The 15,048-nt window shown below is 38.6% G+C and overlaps 2 protein-coding genes across 2 annotated transcripts; both read right to left on the bottom strand.

Moving 5' to 3' along the window:
• Nucleotides 1-3,281: 3,281 nt before the first annotated feature.
• On the bottom strand, nt 3,282-11,816 carry ivd (isovaleryl-CoA dehydrogenase). The gene is made up of 12 exons (XM_035674147.1): nt 11,685-11,816; nt 10,730-10,819; nt 10,497-10,548; nt 10,154-10,323; nt 9,951-10,044; nt 7,745-7,875; nt 7,474-7,570; nt 6,815-6,908; nt 6,248-6,329; nt 6,039-6,143; nt 5,797-5,869; nt 3,282-4,445 (listed from the first exon to the last, which is right to left on the bottom strand). The coding sequence occupies exons 1-12, from the start codon at nt 11,814-11,816 to the stop codon at nt 4,312-4,314; spliced, it is 1,254 nt and encodes a 417-aa protein (XP_035530040.1). The 3' UTR covers nt 3,282-4,311.
• A 957-nt stretch (nt 11,817-12,773) lies between these two features.
• LOC118336927 (phenylethanolamine N-methyltransferase-like) lies at nt 12,774-14,573 on the bottom strand. The gene is made up of 3 exons (XM_035673693.1): nt 14,567-14,573; nt 13,465-13,775; nt 12,774-13,347 (listed from the first exon to the last, which is right to left on the bottom strand). The coding sequence occupies exons 1-3, from the start codon at nt 14,571-14,573 to the stop codon at nt 13,207-13,209; spliced, it is 459 nt and encodes a 152-aa protein (XP_035529586.1). The 3' UTR covers nt 12,774-13,206.
• Between the last annotated feature and the right edge of the window lie 475 nt (nt 14,574-15,048).

Raw genomic sequence — 15,048 nt, 5'->3', positions numbered from 1 at the left:
TTCTTTGACCCCTGCATTTGTAAAACAAGATTATGCAATAAACATGTATTAACGACTCATTTTAACTTCAAGACTTAATGCTTACTGTAAAGAGGAAAACCACTTACTTGACAATAAGGCATTCAGTTTGCACGTCTCCCCTGAAGGGAGGAGCCCTTCCTGCTTAATAAAGAGCCAAAACACACTCCACTGACAGAAGTTACACAGCAGCTTCCTTCACAAAGATGTGGACTATGCATTATCAGCACTTACCACTGATCTATGAAGCATTCAGTGATTGATTAACCCTTCAGAAATAAGCTAGTGACCACTTATAAATCCTTTACTAGAAGGTTGTACGACCTAATCTGTTTTTAAGCGTACATTTTAATTAACATAAATATATCAGCAAAGCTATACACAATAAATGAATATATACTGGACATATAACTATAGTGATTCATTCTGATAAATAATTTTAAAAAAAGACAATTTTCCATTTTACACATATGAATTATAGTTTATACCTTTGCTGCCTTTACTTCCTCATTAGTTTGAATTTTGCTCTCTAGACTGTCATCAGCCTCTCATGTTCAGCAGAAGCCACAACCATTGAAATAAAAACTCTTCTCTTACAGACCTGAGTATTTTTTCCAAATCTGAGTTTACAAACACGGACATACACGGTGGTGGTAAATACTACTAAAAGTGCTGTACTTAACTTGTACAAAATTTTGAGGTACTTGTACTCTATTTAGATAATTACCACTCTATGCTGCTTTATATCTCTACTCCTGTACATCTTACAGGGAAATACTGTACTTTTATTTAAATACATCTCCTCACAACGAGTTACTTATTTCTTTGCAGATTAAGATTTAACATACAAAGCTTGTGATCAGATTAAAAATATGATGCAATAGATAATTAGTTACAGTTATCTACATCTAGAGAAACTGCAACATTAAAGTAACTCTTAAATGTTTATGCATCAATAAAAATAATAAAAATAAGCTATTTAGCAAAATCACACTTTTACTTTTGACACTGCAGCTTTTTCAGCTTTTATGCCTTTATTTGATAGGACAGCTGGAGACAGACAGGAAAGGGGGGCAGAGAGAGGGGATGACACGCAGCAAAGGGGCACCCACCAAGGTCAGATATTGACGACCCTGGGCCGCTTGCAACAAGGACTCAGCCTTGGTACATGGGTCGCCAGCTCTACCCACTGAGCTAACTGGGGGCCCCACATTTTGCTGCTTCTGTACCCTTTTTTAAGATAACATTTTAAATGCAGGACTTTTATTTGTAGTTCATAATGTGTTTTTATGAACACAAGGAAGTTTAATTTTGTGTTGATTGTGGCAGACCCTGTGGACAAAAGCGGCAAAAAGTGTTTCTACTGCCTCATTTCATTGATTACAATGGGAATCTGACCGAATGCAACCCGATGAATCTAAACATTTTATAGCAGTCCAGCTACTCGAGTGTGTTACAGATAATCATGTTTAAACCTGACTTGTTTCCTGTAAAGGGGGAAAATCCACCCTGACAAAGAAATCCCATGTATTATTCAAAAGCAGTGGGATAGTTCAATCACTGTCTGAGCTACTGTCTTCCCTTTGGCCTTACTAGAAACAGGGAGCTCAATGTTCAGTGGGTACAGAAGGACCATAGAAAACATGTATGTGTTGTTTACAGTGTTATTTGTTATTTGATTACATCTGAACACATAAATGTATTTCAGGACAAGCACAGTTATCTCTGATTACAGTCAAAGGAGAAGTTTTTTTTCCTTTCTGTGGTGAGCTGAAAAAGCATCTTCAGATCTGAAATGCCACTCTTTCATCTCCACTGGAGGGTTAAGAAATAAAACAACCAACTCAGAATACTGTTAATCCTTCAGCTCAGTGCTCGGTGGTTTTATCACAGAGAGCCAAGAACGACACACAGCGGAGCGATAGCAGGCAGTATCAAAGTCCAACCGAACAATCTTCTGCACATCAATCAGCCGGAGTCCCAGAAGCTGACAGAGATGAAATGACAGTAGATGGATTGGAGGCAATAAGCTGACGATCCATCATCTGAACGGGTGATGGACAGAGAAGTTTCAGCAGCAGGTTACTGACAGCAGGATTAGAAAGGAGCAGGTCATTGAAGTTTGAGAAAAGAAGAATGATTCTTGACTTCATAAAAGTAATGCTTATTTAAAGTTTATTTTATATTACACATTCAGTGTGGGAAAGTAACACAGGACAAGTATTATTACTCAATAGTTTTGAGGTATTTACTTCACTTAATGTCTTACGTTATTCTTATACTCCACAACAATTCAGAGGCAAACAATGTATTGTTTACGTTGATTAAATTATTTAAGCAGCTATACATAGTATGGATGGAGCTTTAATGAGAGATTTTATATTTTATAATATATGATTTGTTTAGAAAATATTCTGTATATTATGACTATAGAATGCTCCTTACATAGTAATGATAAAAAATATAACATACTGTATACAAAGTGTGAAATGAGCATAATGACTGATTTTTGCATCTAATACATGTGCACTTTTACTTTTTTACATGCAGTAATTCTACTAGAGTTTAATTACACAGCATGATTTCACTTTAGTAAGAATCTGAATATTTCTTTTGCCATTTGTCAATCATTCTGTGTAAACACAAAATCCATTATTATTAACAATAATTGCATTGAACTCTGCACAGACACAAGTTTTCATGAAAAGTGCTTTAACCTTGAGAAGCGTAGAAGCTTTGTACATTGAAAAAATGAAACACTTGCTGTGGATAATGTTTTTTTAATATGAGTTTAGTGTACGCACCAACATTAAAAATCATAGTGTTACTTTGTTGTGTTGCATGTTGGCAGTACCTGATGAAAAACGAAGGAGCTGATGTATAAGCAAGTGATAAAAGATGTTAGTTCAGTGATTTAGTATTGCACCTCCATTAGGTTGGAGGACTCACAAAAGAAGATACATTTTTCTTTTAAAAGGTCACAATCAAAGATATCTTGATGTTTAATCCCTTATGTGGGGCAAGGTCCAAAAATGCAAGATCCTACATTTCCCATAATTCAACCAACAGCCACAATGGCCACATCAAACTCAGGTCTGTAACAGATTAATTATAAAACTGTAGTCACAAAGCCCTAGTCAAGATAACCTGCTGATGGGGGGTGGTCAGGTTAAATTAATAAGTTATTAATAGGCTGAGTAGCAGCCCCTATATATTCTTGAAATGTAGCTTTAACTAAATTAACAAATGATCAACATGAAGAATTGAAGTCTAGAAATAAAAAGTTTATTTTTATTTATTTCATACATTTTCACACTGTACATCTACATCCTGACACCTATAGTCCTCTGGAGAAAAGACAGACACATATTTAGGAGCGTTTCTCCAGCTGGACTGTACAGACAGAATACAATAGAGGAATATGTTTGCTCCCAAAAATGAACAAACCTTTTTTTTTTTAATTTAATGCTAATTCTCTACAACATAATACTCAAGACATCAACTATTATTGATCATAAAATCAGAATCAGTTTGCATTGAGATCAGGAAAGGGAAGTTACATACAAAAAAACTCAAAGTATAATCATGACTTTTTTGTAATACACTGTAGAAATATTCACTGTTAAGGCCATCACTGGATGTACTCAGGTTATTTATTTAGGTCATTAGCTTCAAATACATCAGCTCATCTTATATAATAATGGTTCAGTATTCAGAATTCATTCTTATAACCCTTGAAACCCCAACGTGCTTAATTCAGAATATTGATGCCAAAACTCTTGCCAACAGCAGTTTTGGAGCTCTGGTTGGAGTGTTCAAGACAACACGAAAATCAGTGTTCATCACAAGAGGCCTAAATAAACTATAATGAAATGAAAATGTATTGACTGGTTCACAACTGCATTACACATTTCCAAAAACAAATTTAATTTAATCACACAAGAGGCCTATTTATAAGGTTCAATAATTATAATTATATTGCTTTATTGGCCTTTCAGTGGTTATCAAGTCACTGCAACTGAAACCAGCCAGCCTAATATGAGAAACAAAATGACATCAAGGCCCCCGTAACATACTAAATCAACATTTCATTTGTTTTACCTGTCAGCTTGTAACATCACAGTCAACTGATTTCATGTTTTATATCTATGAATTATAAAATGCCAATTATTCTGACACGTGATAATCCAACAGCAGCAACAGTTCATACAGTATAAGGCTCTGGGTGTGAGTAACTGCGTTCATCCACAACAAACCACTCGTACAGTCTTTAGTGCCGTTTCTCAGTTCTGATTATTTGTACATGGCATTGAAAGATCTCCCAATGATGAGCCGGCGAATTTCGCTTGTGCCTGCGCCGATTTCATACAGCTTTGCATCACGCAAGAATCGCCCCATGGGGTAGTCGTTGATGTAGCCATTCCCACCTGTTGACAAGTGAACATGTGAATTAAAGTAAGTGTGCAGAAACAGCAACCCAGCAGGTACAACGCACAAACTGCACACGTATTACATTTATATTTGTCTACTAAATAGGTCGCTGAACCCTTTAATCAGTTGCTACTGATAAAACTTTTGTTTTACATGGCTCAATCAACAAATGTATTTTACACCTGGAGTATAATTTAAAAATATCATACATTATCAAAAGCCTTAATTAATCTGAACACTGTATATTGAGGGTCCAAAATTAACACCCGCCAAGCCCAAATACCAGTATTTTGAGTTTGGCTGGAAAATAAATTAGAGTCACCAGCCAGATGGCCGGTAAATAACTAGGAATCACAGCCGAGGGCCAGATTTACATCACTGTGTTTTCCATGTGTAACGGCTGAGACTTACGTGGCCCTCACTGTCCATCGTACCTATTGTGATGTCAGTGAATCAAATCAAAGCAGTTTACTACTATTTTGCATTTCCTACACAATGCTGGTCTACTTTTTTGCCATCAGAAGCATCTGTGTTACATGTTATTAGAAGTATCTGTGTTAAGCCACCAGAAAGAAAACATGAAGACAAAGAGAAAAGTCAGCGCTTTTGTAAGAGGTGGAGGACTACAATGTGAATCGGTTTAAAACTTTAAAAATGTCTAAACTTAATTCACACTTAATTAACACAGTCATTTGTTTAAATCTATAAATGCAACAGGCGATATAACCTGAACACAAAGAAGAAAATTCTTTCCAGCCATGCAAATGAAGGTAACAAACTGCATGCAGTCTGTCTGGAGAGCAATTTATGACAAACATTCTCATCAAAATGAAGCTTGAATATAAGAAGCTCGGTCAGGAAGACTTCTCCTCTTTCTCCTCTACACCTTCATTCATTGCTTTCACTAAGCCACACCTCTTGGTGCCACTCCATCCATGGATAACATTTACAGTGTACAGTATTTTCCCACTTCCCTCTCTATCATCCTTTTAGTGTCACACCGAACAGGTAACTCCACGTTCACACTACGCAGTACAGTAAGTCTCCTCTCTCTCTCTTGAACACACTGCAGCCATTCATTAGTCAGCCTGCTATTTATTTAAAAAAGTAGCTGCACTTGTAGAGCAATGCTTTCAGCTCCTGATAACGATGTTAACATCAAACTGTCACAACATGTACATCCGAAAATAAAATCCCAGATGAAGTTTTCACCAGAACCCTATCTCTATGTTGCATCGGTTTTTGGTCTATAAACAAGATTTTCCTGACGGTATTAAATGAATTCCAACAAGCTTTCCTATACTGATATAATCTTAACGGTTTCCTTTTGAGGTTCAGGGCACTCACCCAAACACTGAATCCCATCCAAAGCAACCTGAGTGGCGTTCTCTGCACAATACAGGATCACACCAGCACAGTCCTGCAAAGACAACACAAGTCAACAGTCAGTGTGTGACAGTTTAGAAAGCAGACTTAGGCAGTGGAAGTCTTGTAGGAGTGCAAAAAGTTTTATGAAATAATAAAACATCTTTTACTCAAATTGACACTCTTTCTCTAAACTGGGTGCTGTAGGAGAATGTCATCATCACCATTGCACTATAGTGTCCTTTGTCACAAGCCCGGGCAACGTTGTACACATACTGCCGACAGCAGCTCAGCCTGGTGTACATGTCGGCCATCTTGCCTTGCATCAGCTGCAAACGAATGAACATAAAATGTTAATTTCACATCAAGTCAAATTACTCTAAAAGTATGACATTTTACAGAGCTTTCAGTAAGTAAAGAATAAAGATCTAACCTGAAATTGTCCGATTTTCTGTCCGAACGCTTCTCTGACGTGTAGGTAGGGAACAGCAAAGTCCAACACAGACTGCATGATGCTGAATAGTAAGAATGATGTTGAAAACAAAAAGTCATGTTTCATAGGATTATTCAACGACAAACACAATAGAAAAAAGTCATTCATGTTGATGTCTTTCATGTTGTTTCTTTGAAACTGCTTTTCTGTTGCAAATATCAAAACATTTTATTTTCAATTCTTACTGAATAATAATAAGCATCACAGTAATAATAATAATAATCATAATAGGCTCAATACAATTTAAACATGGCTTTGCGAAGTAAACGTGTCACTAGTTGTTTTGGCGGCAGGCAGTTTTGAAGTACAACATTCTAAACCAAAGGTCAGATTGATAAGCAGTTACTTAAGGAAATGAATATGAGTTGATAAAACAGTATGCAAAGCAGTTACTAAATGTGTACAAATATGCCCCACCATAAAACATTGTATGTATTATTTCCATCTTGAAATATGTACTTCTCATTTTCTTAAACAGTTTTAATTTTATTTCCAGTATGAACTTACCCAATAGGTCCTGCTGACAGTACCAGCCTCTCCAGATCTAAGCCGCTCATCATCACATAAACACCTTTATTCAACGGGCCAAGGATGTTCTCCTCTACAATAAACAAAAACATTAAACAAAATTAAACTGAAGGCATACAGGGCCTAATAAAAGAGATCACACAACACACAGTGAATATATGGCAGTGTGTAATAGGGTCGACCAATATGTTAAAATTTTCCAACCGGCCACCGCCAGTCCGACAGGTGTTGATTGCCGATATGCACGTGTGTGCTGCGTTAGTGCCCGCGCCTCCCCCCAATCACGTGCAACAAGCTCTCATAGCTTTAATAAACAATATAAACTCATCAAATGACAAGAAAGGAAAAAAAAAAAAAACTATTTTCCTCTAAACAGAAAAATACAACTGTACACCTTCTGAGTTCAAGTTTCTCTCACGTTGTTATTGTATTCCCTGTTGTTAAACTAGTCAAAATAAACCCTTCATTCACTGCAGTTAGATTTGACAGTGGCTCAAAAGCTGTTTCTCCTCTCACTCGTTCTTGGGCTCAGTGCGTGCTACACTGCTGAGCAGCAGCTCTCATTCTTCAGAGGCAGGACAAAATAAAATGCCATATATGTATTCATCGCACAACCATATCGTGCACTTAACACACACCTGGGATTTTGCAGTCTTCAAAGATCAGCTCACAGGTGTTTGATCCCCTCATGCCAAGTTTGTCAAGCTTCTGTGCTGTAGAGAAACCTGGCATTCCCTACAAAACACACATACATATATGCACAAGAAAGGCCATTTCTTTTAATCGCAGATTCTTGTTCCTCTCACATAATTTTGGTTCACATTCATTCAACAAAATGCAAGGCTGATCCCCAGAACAGACTGAAACACATGTAAACCCACCACATCCCAAGGAGGAGACTGAATTTACCTTTTCAACAATGAAAGCTGTGATGCCTCTTTGATGGGCCTCAGGATCTGTCTTTGCATAAACAATAAGGACGTCGGCATCTGGTCCATTTGTTATCCAGAACTTGTTGCCATTCAGAATATAGTAGTCACCTGTAGAAAAACATAATAGAAATGAAGTGGATCTAAAGCAGAGCTAGGCAGCAGCCTTAGGATTTTAAAAACACTTATCTGGATGCATGTTTAAATCTTGAATGAGCACACATGGTTATTCATAGGTTCAACGAGACAGGGTGTGAGTGCAGACCTGGGAGTGTGGCTACCTAATAGCTACCTTCTCATACACATTACAAACCACCATATTTTCAGACAGCTCAACAATAAATTCTCTCATCCTGGAATCATCTCAGTCTCTCTGGTTAAACCAGTACAAACCGAACACTCTACTACTCTATCATTAGCCTTGCAACCAACAATGGTTTCAAAATCCATATTTAAAAAGGCATGAAGCAAGATGCAGCCACCAATCGATCACACCCGTGAGCTGACTGAACTCACTCAGTGGTTTATCTGTAAAAGCACACAGCAGCTTTTTTCCCCATTTCTGTGAACATGTGTACCGTCTACAGGTGGTATTATATTTTCTGCTTAGATATTGTCAGTTATTTGAGAAACCATACAGGGAACTGATAATGTTTTTGTGGCGGCCTACCAGTACAGTTTGTGTGATTCCTCTCTTCATATCTTTTTGCCTTTAAACATGCAAAACATTTGACCACTTGGGGGCAGCGTAAAGAGGTTTTTGTAACACAGCATTGACACATCACTACATTAGCATTTATTTTAAGTTTTATTTCTGACCACCTGATGGACCCAAATCCAATGTTCACTTCTTTTTAGCTCTGGTTTTGGTCTCTTAAGGTGGACACATCTGGCTCTTTAGCTGCTAAATTCTCTAATATGTTCACCAGCTAGTCGCTAACTGTCTGTTTGCTGTTTGGCGTAGAGCAGATAGTGTACAGTGGATTTATAGAGCTGTTTTGCTGAAAACTTTGCCATGTGTGGTTGAACCAAAACAGTACATTTACAGACAGACAGATTAACAATGAGCTGAAACTCACTATAAAAGCATCATAAAGACGAGGGGAAATGCAGATACAGGTGATAATTCTCTGTAGGTTCATCACTACGAACGACTCCTTTCACATTGTCTTCACTTTATTTGATACATTAAAGTAAAATATGGGTTATAGCCAGTGCAGTGGTCATAAATGTTCACACTTTTCCTGTTTGTTTATTTGTATTCATACATTTTTTGGCATTGGCCCATTTCTGTGCTTTAAGCCATTTTTGTTCTTTTTCTGGTTTCAACCCTCTCTCTCCACCCAGTGCAGCAGTATGTGGGAATCACAGACTCTGAGTTTTAGAAGAAAATACAAACTGCTGATCTCTTCTGAGCAGAATGAGCCAAACCGGGTACTTATCTATGCTCCCAGGTGCAGTTCCAAAACTTGTAAAATGACTACATCCATCTCAAAAATGTGGATTAATACAGACGAGATTTCCGATCCTAGTTTCACCGTATCCAGAGACCAATCTTTATGATCGTTTATTAGGTGAGAGATATGGCTTTAAAAATAGACTGTAAGCAAAATGAAAAAATTATAATAAATATCTGAAATTAAAAGATTATGAACTTAGTTATGACGGCATCACTGAATGTGTCAATTTGCAGAACAAGACAAAAACAGAGGCAAGTCCTCCCACTGAGTCAAAACAATGATTAATGATTGGAGATGCTATGTGTGTGAACATACTCAGTCTAGAGAATACAGAATTTAAGCATATGGTCAACGTGCTTGACCCCAGACCAAAAATATACCGAACAGTGACCCCAAAAACCGAGGTACATACTGAAGTGTGAATTTTGTGTATCGTTACACCCCTACTCTTTACATATATCCACTGCTCACACTAACAGTCTGTCCACCCAGCACACACACCCCACCTTGCTGAGTCAGGGTTACTTGCAAATGTAATATTCAGCGTGAAAAGGCCGACAGTGTTTTTGTCAAAACCTGAGTCAGTTAAATCCCCAAGAAATGACTAATTGATCGTATTGATCAAAAGCAGAGCAACCAGAGCAGACCAGGCAATATTAAAAAAATGCACAATATAGAATAACTTTAGCATTTAGCACTGATGGAGAGGAATAAATCACACCCTACCTTTCTTCTTGGCTTTGAGTTTCATGGCTACGACATCAGAGCCAGCATTGGGCTCACTCATGGCCAGGGCTCCTACATGCTCTCCTGTCATTAACTGGCAACAAGAAAGACCATGATGAGAATGAAGAACAGAATCCATTTTAGTTTATGGTTTTATGTTATGTTTATAACATAAAGCATGAGCTTTATGTTTTGGTCCTGACCTTTGGCATGTACTTCTCCTTCTGTTTCTCGTTGGCGTGGCGTACCATCTGGTTGACACAGAGGTTAGAGTGGGCGCCGTAACTGAGAGCGATGGCTGCCGACACTCGTGACATCTCCTCCATCACAATGACATGGTCGAGGTAGCCCAATCCTGTGCCCCCATATTCCACTGAAAGAGATATAGAGTTGTTTTTTTCAAGCTTTTAATCCATACTGTGATAAAACAGATAAACATGAAGAAATTTACTACTGGAATTTACAAAAATTGCTTTTGCATTTGAACCAGTCCAATAGAAATACTTTGACGCATATAGTGACTGTTTTTTCCTCCAGGTGTCTTACCTGGAGCAGTGATCCCAAGGAGTCCCATCTCCCCCATGTCTTTCCAGAAATCCTGGTGGAGAGACATTATAAGAAGCTATCGAAACAGAAATCCTGCTCTTGTTTGATGGTAAATTTTACATGTGGAAAGACTTCCATATGAGATTGCAGCCCAGCAGAAGGAGTGGATCACGTTCATGACAATGCAGTTCAGAGAACTACAAGTATGTGCAAAATATAGTGTTTGAACTCACCCGCAGTCCTGGAAATTCGTTATTCTTGTCGATCTCATCAGCGTAAGGTGCAAGTTTGTCTGCACAGAATTTACGAACCGACTGCCTGAGCTGTGCAAAAGACACAATGCAAGCAACAGACTTTAAAATAACTGACTCAGCATCATTATTACACTAAAAGCACTGAAAATCAACAGTCTGGCATTAGTGTCCATTTCCTCCTTCATTTGACGGCAGACTGAGATGCTCATACAGTCATATCTATAAGCAAGTATAGACAAGTGTGCTGTTTGGATTTACAGATTGGATTCTAAAGATATTTAACAACCGTGCATGAATCTGTTAACTGTTAACTTACATCACAGGTCTATTCAACCTCATAAAGGCCAGTACTGGAGGAGAGCCACTTTCACCCAATCAAATCCTTTATATGAACCACGCCCCCAGCCCTCCTCCCAGCCAGCGTCCAGTCCATTCTGCACCACTGACCTGATGTCACCTTGGCTTAAATGGCTAAATCTTGATTGGAAAGCATGTTTGAGTGAGCTTTTCTACCCTCACCCCCTTTCTATAGACAACAACATAGCTTGTAACGTTAGAACCATCAGGGCTGACAGGGGTAAATAAATAAAGCTGGTTGAGCTCATAGAGCTTCCCCTAGAAAATGACCAGTGCCACCTGCTTTAGTAGTTAAGACAAGTGCAAACAACATTAATGTAAACTATATGAAGTAGCTGTCGACTGTCTGCTATGTGGTTAGCAGGGTCGGCTAATACCAAGGTCTTCTTCAGCTAACATTATGTCATAACGTCACGTGCACATCATCCTTAAATAACCGCTTTGTTTTCTCTGTTAAACGTATTAAATTGAACAGAACTTCAGCTTTGTTTACGTGACTCCATGGCTACTTTATTTTATTGTTTATTTTGTGTTTATCCGCACAGATGAGTGAGCTTCGTGTCGCCTGTTAGCTGACCTGTATCTGGTCGTCGGTCAGTCCGTTCACCACGTCGTCCACCGGGATGGACGCTCCGGCGCATCCTCTCCTCGCCACCGCGGGGACGGACAACCTGGAGCCGAGGCGGAGAGCGTTTCTGACCGCGAACATGGTGCTTCTTCTTGGAGACGGGTAGAAAAGTTGTCAGACTGCGGGCTAGCTGTCTCTTTAGCAGAGAGAAGCTAAGAGGTCTCACTCTGCCACTATTTCCCAGTACTTTCTTTTTCTTTCGGCGCATTAACGCCACCTAGTGGACTGGGGGTTGACAGTAACAGGCGCACACCAGTTTGCATAATGACCCCTGTTCTTTTTACTGCTACAGTTTATTCAGATTTAATAAATTAGGAATATGCAGCATACACGTAGCCTACAAAAATTAAATAATGATCATTTCTTATATTTTTTTTGACATTTCAATTAAATCAGCTGTGAGAAATTAGTTTTATGGCATAAATGGAAGGTTGCTTTATTTGAACAATGTAGCATCCGTTGTTACTTGACATCCTCATATCTCTCAGATGCATGCAGCTACATTTATTTTTACCTATTCAACAGTAGTGGAAAGTAACTAATTTACTCAAGTAAGTGCAATTTTGTGGTACCTTACTTGAGTATTTCTATATTCTGCTACTTAATACCTTTACTCCACTACATTTAAGAGATCATCTATCCTATTTGTATTGTCATCTGTCCACAGGATCTCAGGAGAAAGTACGAAAATAAGAGGCAAAGGCAAGGGAAACTATAAGAAAGACAAACTGTAGAGAGAAGAGGAAAACTGTATTTGTGTATGTTCAATATGTAGGCCTGTGTGTGTGAGCATGCATGTGAGCTGAGTGTGGAAAAGAGAAGATGAGGGGTGACAAGGGTCAAAACATGAATGAACAGTTGAAGAGTGAAATTTGAGAGGAGACTGCAGTTTGGTCAGCAAAGCAAGCAAAGACAACATTTCTCTTTGTATCATTTTGATGTCAGAAAGCATCTGTATGTTTTTGGGGATCCCTGAATAACTAAAGGCGTACTTACTTTCTCAAAGTATAAATGATGTAAGTGACAGTGCAGGTTGTTCCTATTTTATTTGAGAACTGAAAAGTAAAAGAAGAAAATAGAAACTGAATATGATTTCCTGGTGATTTCAACATTACATGGAAGTTACAGAAATTAAGACATAAGTGAACAGACAGTGAGATTTATTGTGAAGACATTAAAGACATGATTTAACTTTTTAGATAGTATGCAGGACATACTTGGACTACCAAAGAATTAAAACAAAAATATTTTTTTAAGATTGGATACTAAAATGATTCGCCAACGTAAGCTTAATGTACTGTATTCACTCAGTTATATTTATTTCCTCTCCGTATCCCTTTACTCTTCACATTACCTCAGGGTATGATAGGTAATGTGAAGACCACCAGTCTGATTACAGTGAAGCTGGTCTCCTTTAGACTATCAGACAGCTGGGCCTTTCAGCGAGACCACAGGGATCTTCATCACTGAATCAGTAATTCTCTCCCAGGGCTCCGATGAGAAGAAGGTGGCTGCCGGGTCGCTGGAGCTCCTGAATGTGGCCCAGGGCTCTGGTGAAGGCTGCCAGGTCAGGGCTGACACTCTGCAGAGCTCTCCCTGGAGAACTTTCTATAAGCATTTCCAGTCAAATGTAACTTTATTTTAACAAAATAGTAAAAAGAAAAGGCATGATCACTTCCTCATGACGAGACTCCCCAATAGCCACATTGACTGAAAGAATACACCATCATGGATTGCAACTGTGTACACACGAGGCTAGAGCAGTTGCTATATAATCAAGGTGTCCCTCCAGCTTGCAGACACGCTGCAAAGACGATGTCCAGTCAATGTCACAGTCTCCCTCGTCCTGGAGCCAACACCTCAACTCCTGCCGGTTCAAGTCTGTGAGGATCATTCTGTTGGATTCCTCACAGCCACTCAGCACCTGGTACAGGTTGGGACCTGAACTGATGTCCACCAGCAGCTCGCCACTCACATTACCTGGGAGAAATTGAAAAGAGGAAGAGGAGGTGAGATTGACAGGTCCACAGGTGTTTGCCGCTCAAGAAAAATTGACTCACATGCCAGAAATTTCCCCCTGACCAAAGTGACCTACTGCTTATGTGAGCAGTATCAACCTGCATGCTGGAAATGTAATGTTATGTATAACTGATGGCAGCAGTTGATTCAGCAAAGTGCAAATGTTTCAACTCCAAACTTCTTTAATCACAAAGAATGGATTATGATTTTCAATTATTTTCCTTTCTGATCAAAGCATCCTCTTAGAGGCACTAATAACATCACAGAGTTTCTAACAAACTCTGCCTGAAGACTATAAAATCATATCATAAAATTATATCATTCTGTTCAGACCTGCAACTATAGAGAAGTGAAAATGGTGACAAGATACAAACCTGAGATCACTTAGGGGGATTCTTCCCCACACGAAAATCTAAGTGCGTTTTATGTGCAAATGAAGCCTTTTTGGAACATTTTGAGATTATATAATGAGAAAAATGAGAAAATAACAAATCGGTTTTATTGCATTTTGAGTCTTTAAATGCCCTCTTAGATGCCCCTATGGCAGATAAACTATATTAAAGTGCCCTCTAGGGAGCCCTTCAGTGGAGAAAATGTGATGCAGTGCTATTCTAGTGGAGAAAATGAGATAAAGTTCCCTCTAGTGACATTAAGACACAATATTTGCATGACAGAAAATGGTCCTATCATAGATATTTCTACATCTTTGAAGGGTTTTTGAAAAGAAGCACCCTAACATTTTTCGTGCAATGCTGTCGAAGTTAGCCCTTTGTGGAGTGTAGGTAGGCATCACTGTCACTCTGTCTTCTCACCCTTCATCACTTTTGGACTTTGTATCCCACACCTCAGCCCACCTTCAGTGTGCACACTTCTAAATAAACCCTGACCCCTCTCAGACTTTAGCTGACCTCACACAGCTGCTTGGCTCATTTAATCCCATGATCTGATACAGGATTCTGCAGCAAGTACCTACTGTACTTAATGCTCACTCCTTGAGATGGGACACCGTATAGGCCTGTGGATGTAATCTGATGTAGATAAATCATTTTAACCATGCCCCCACATGTAAACATAATGCTGATGAATATTTCAGTCATGAAATGAACGTTGACATACATATTAAGTTTAAAATGTATTTATTCCATAGTCGCTGAGTCACTACAATGACTGGAACTGTGTTTGTTATTTCAACACGCAATTAATCATGCAGTTTCACACCATATTTCTTCTCAGCGCTGACTGTTTTTCTCGTCAAGGGATCAAGAGCTGTGCAACTAAAAAAAAAAAAAAAAAA

The sequence above is a fragment of the Morone saxatilis genome, unplaced genomic scaffold (genome assembly GCF_004916995.1).
Source record: "Morone saxatilis isolate NCDOM2014 unplaced genomic scaffold, NCSU_SB_2.0 Contig3, whole genome shotgun sequence".
Taxonomy (NCBI): domain Eukaryota; kingdom Metazoa; phylum Chordata; class Actinopteri; family Moronidae; genus Morone; species Morone saxatilis.
The sequence above is the reverse complement of the archived record's forward strand: the minus strand, read 5'-3'. Positions and strand labels throughout refer to the sequence as shown.

Bases quoted from the DNA above. Each gene is read 5' to 3' on its own strand.
- LOC118336927 (XM_035673693.1), bottom strand. The intron at 13,348-13,464 runs TGATGGTGTATT...CTGGAAATGCTT, and splicing joins GTGTACACAGTTGCAATCCA to ATAGAAAGTTCTCCAGGGAG.
- ivd (XM_035674147.1), bottom strand. From the start codon at position 11,816: ATGTTCGCGGTCAGAAACGCTCTCCGCCTCGGCTCCAGGTTGTCCGTC. The intron at 6,909-7,473 runs GTGTGTGTTAAG...TGTTTATTGTAG, and splicing joins TGAAGACTGCAAAATCCCAG to AGGAGAACATCCTTGGCCCG. The intron at 4,446-5,796 runs GTGAGTGCCCTG...ACTTGTCAACAG, and splicing joins GGATGGGATTCAGTGTTTGG to GTGGGAATGGCTACATCAAC.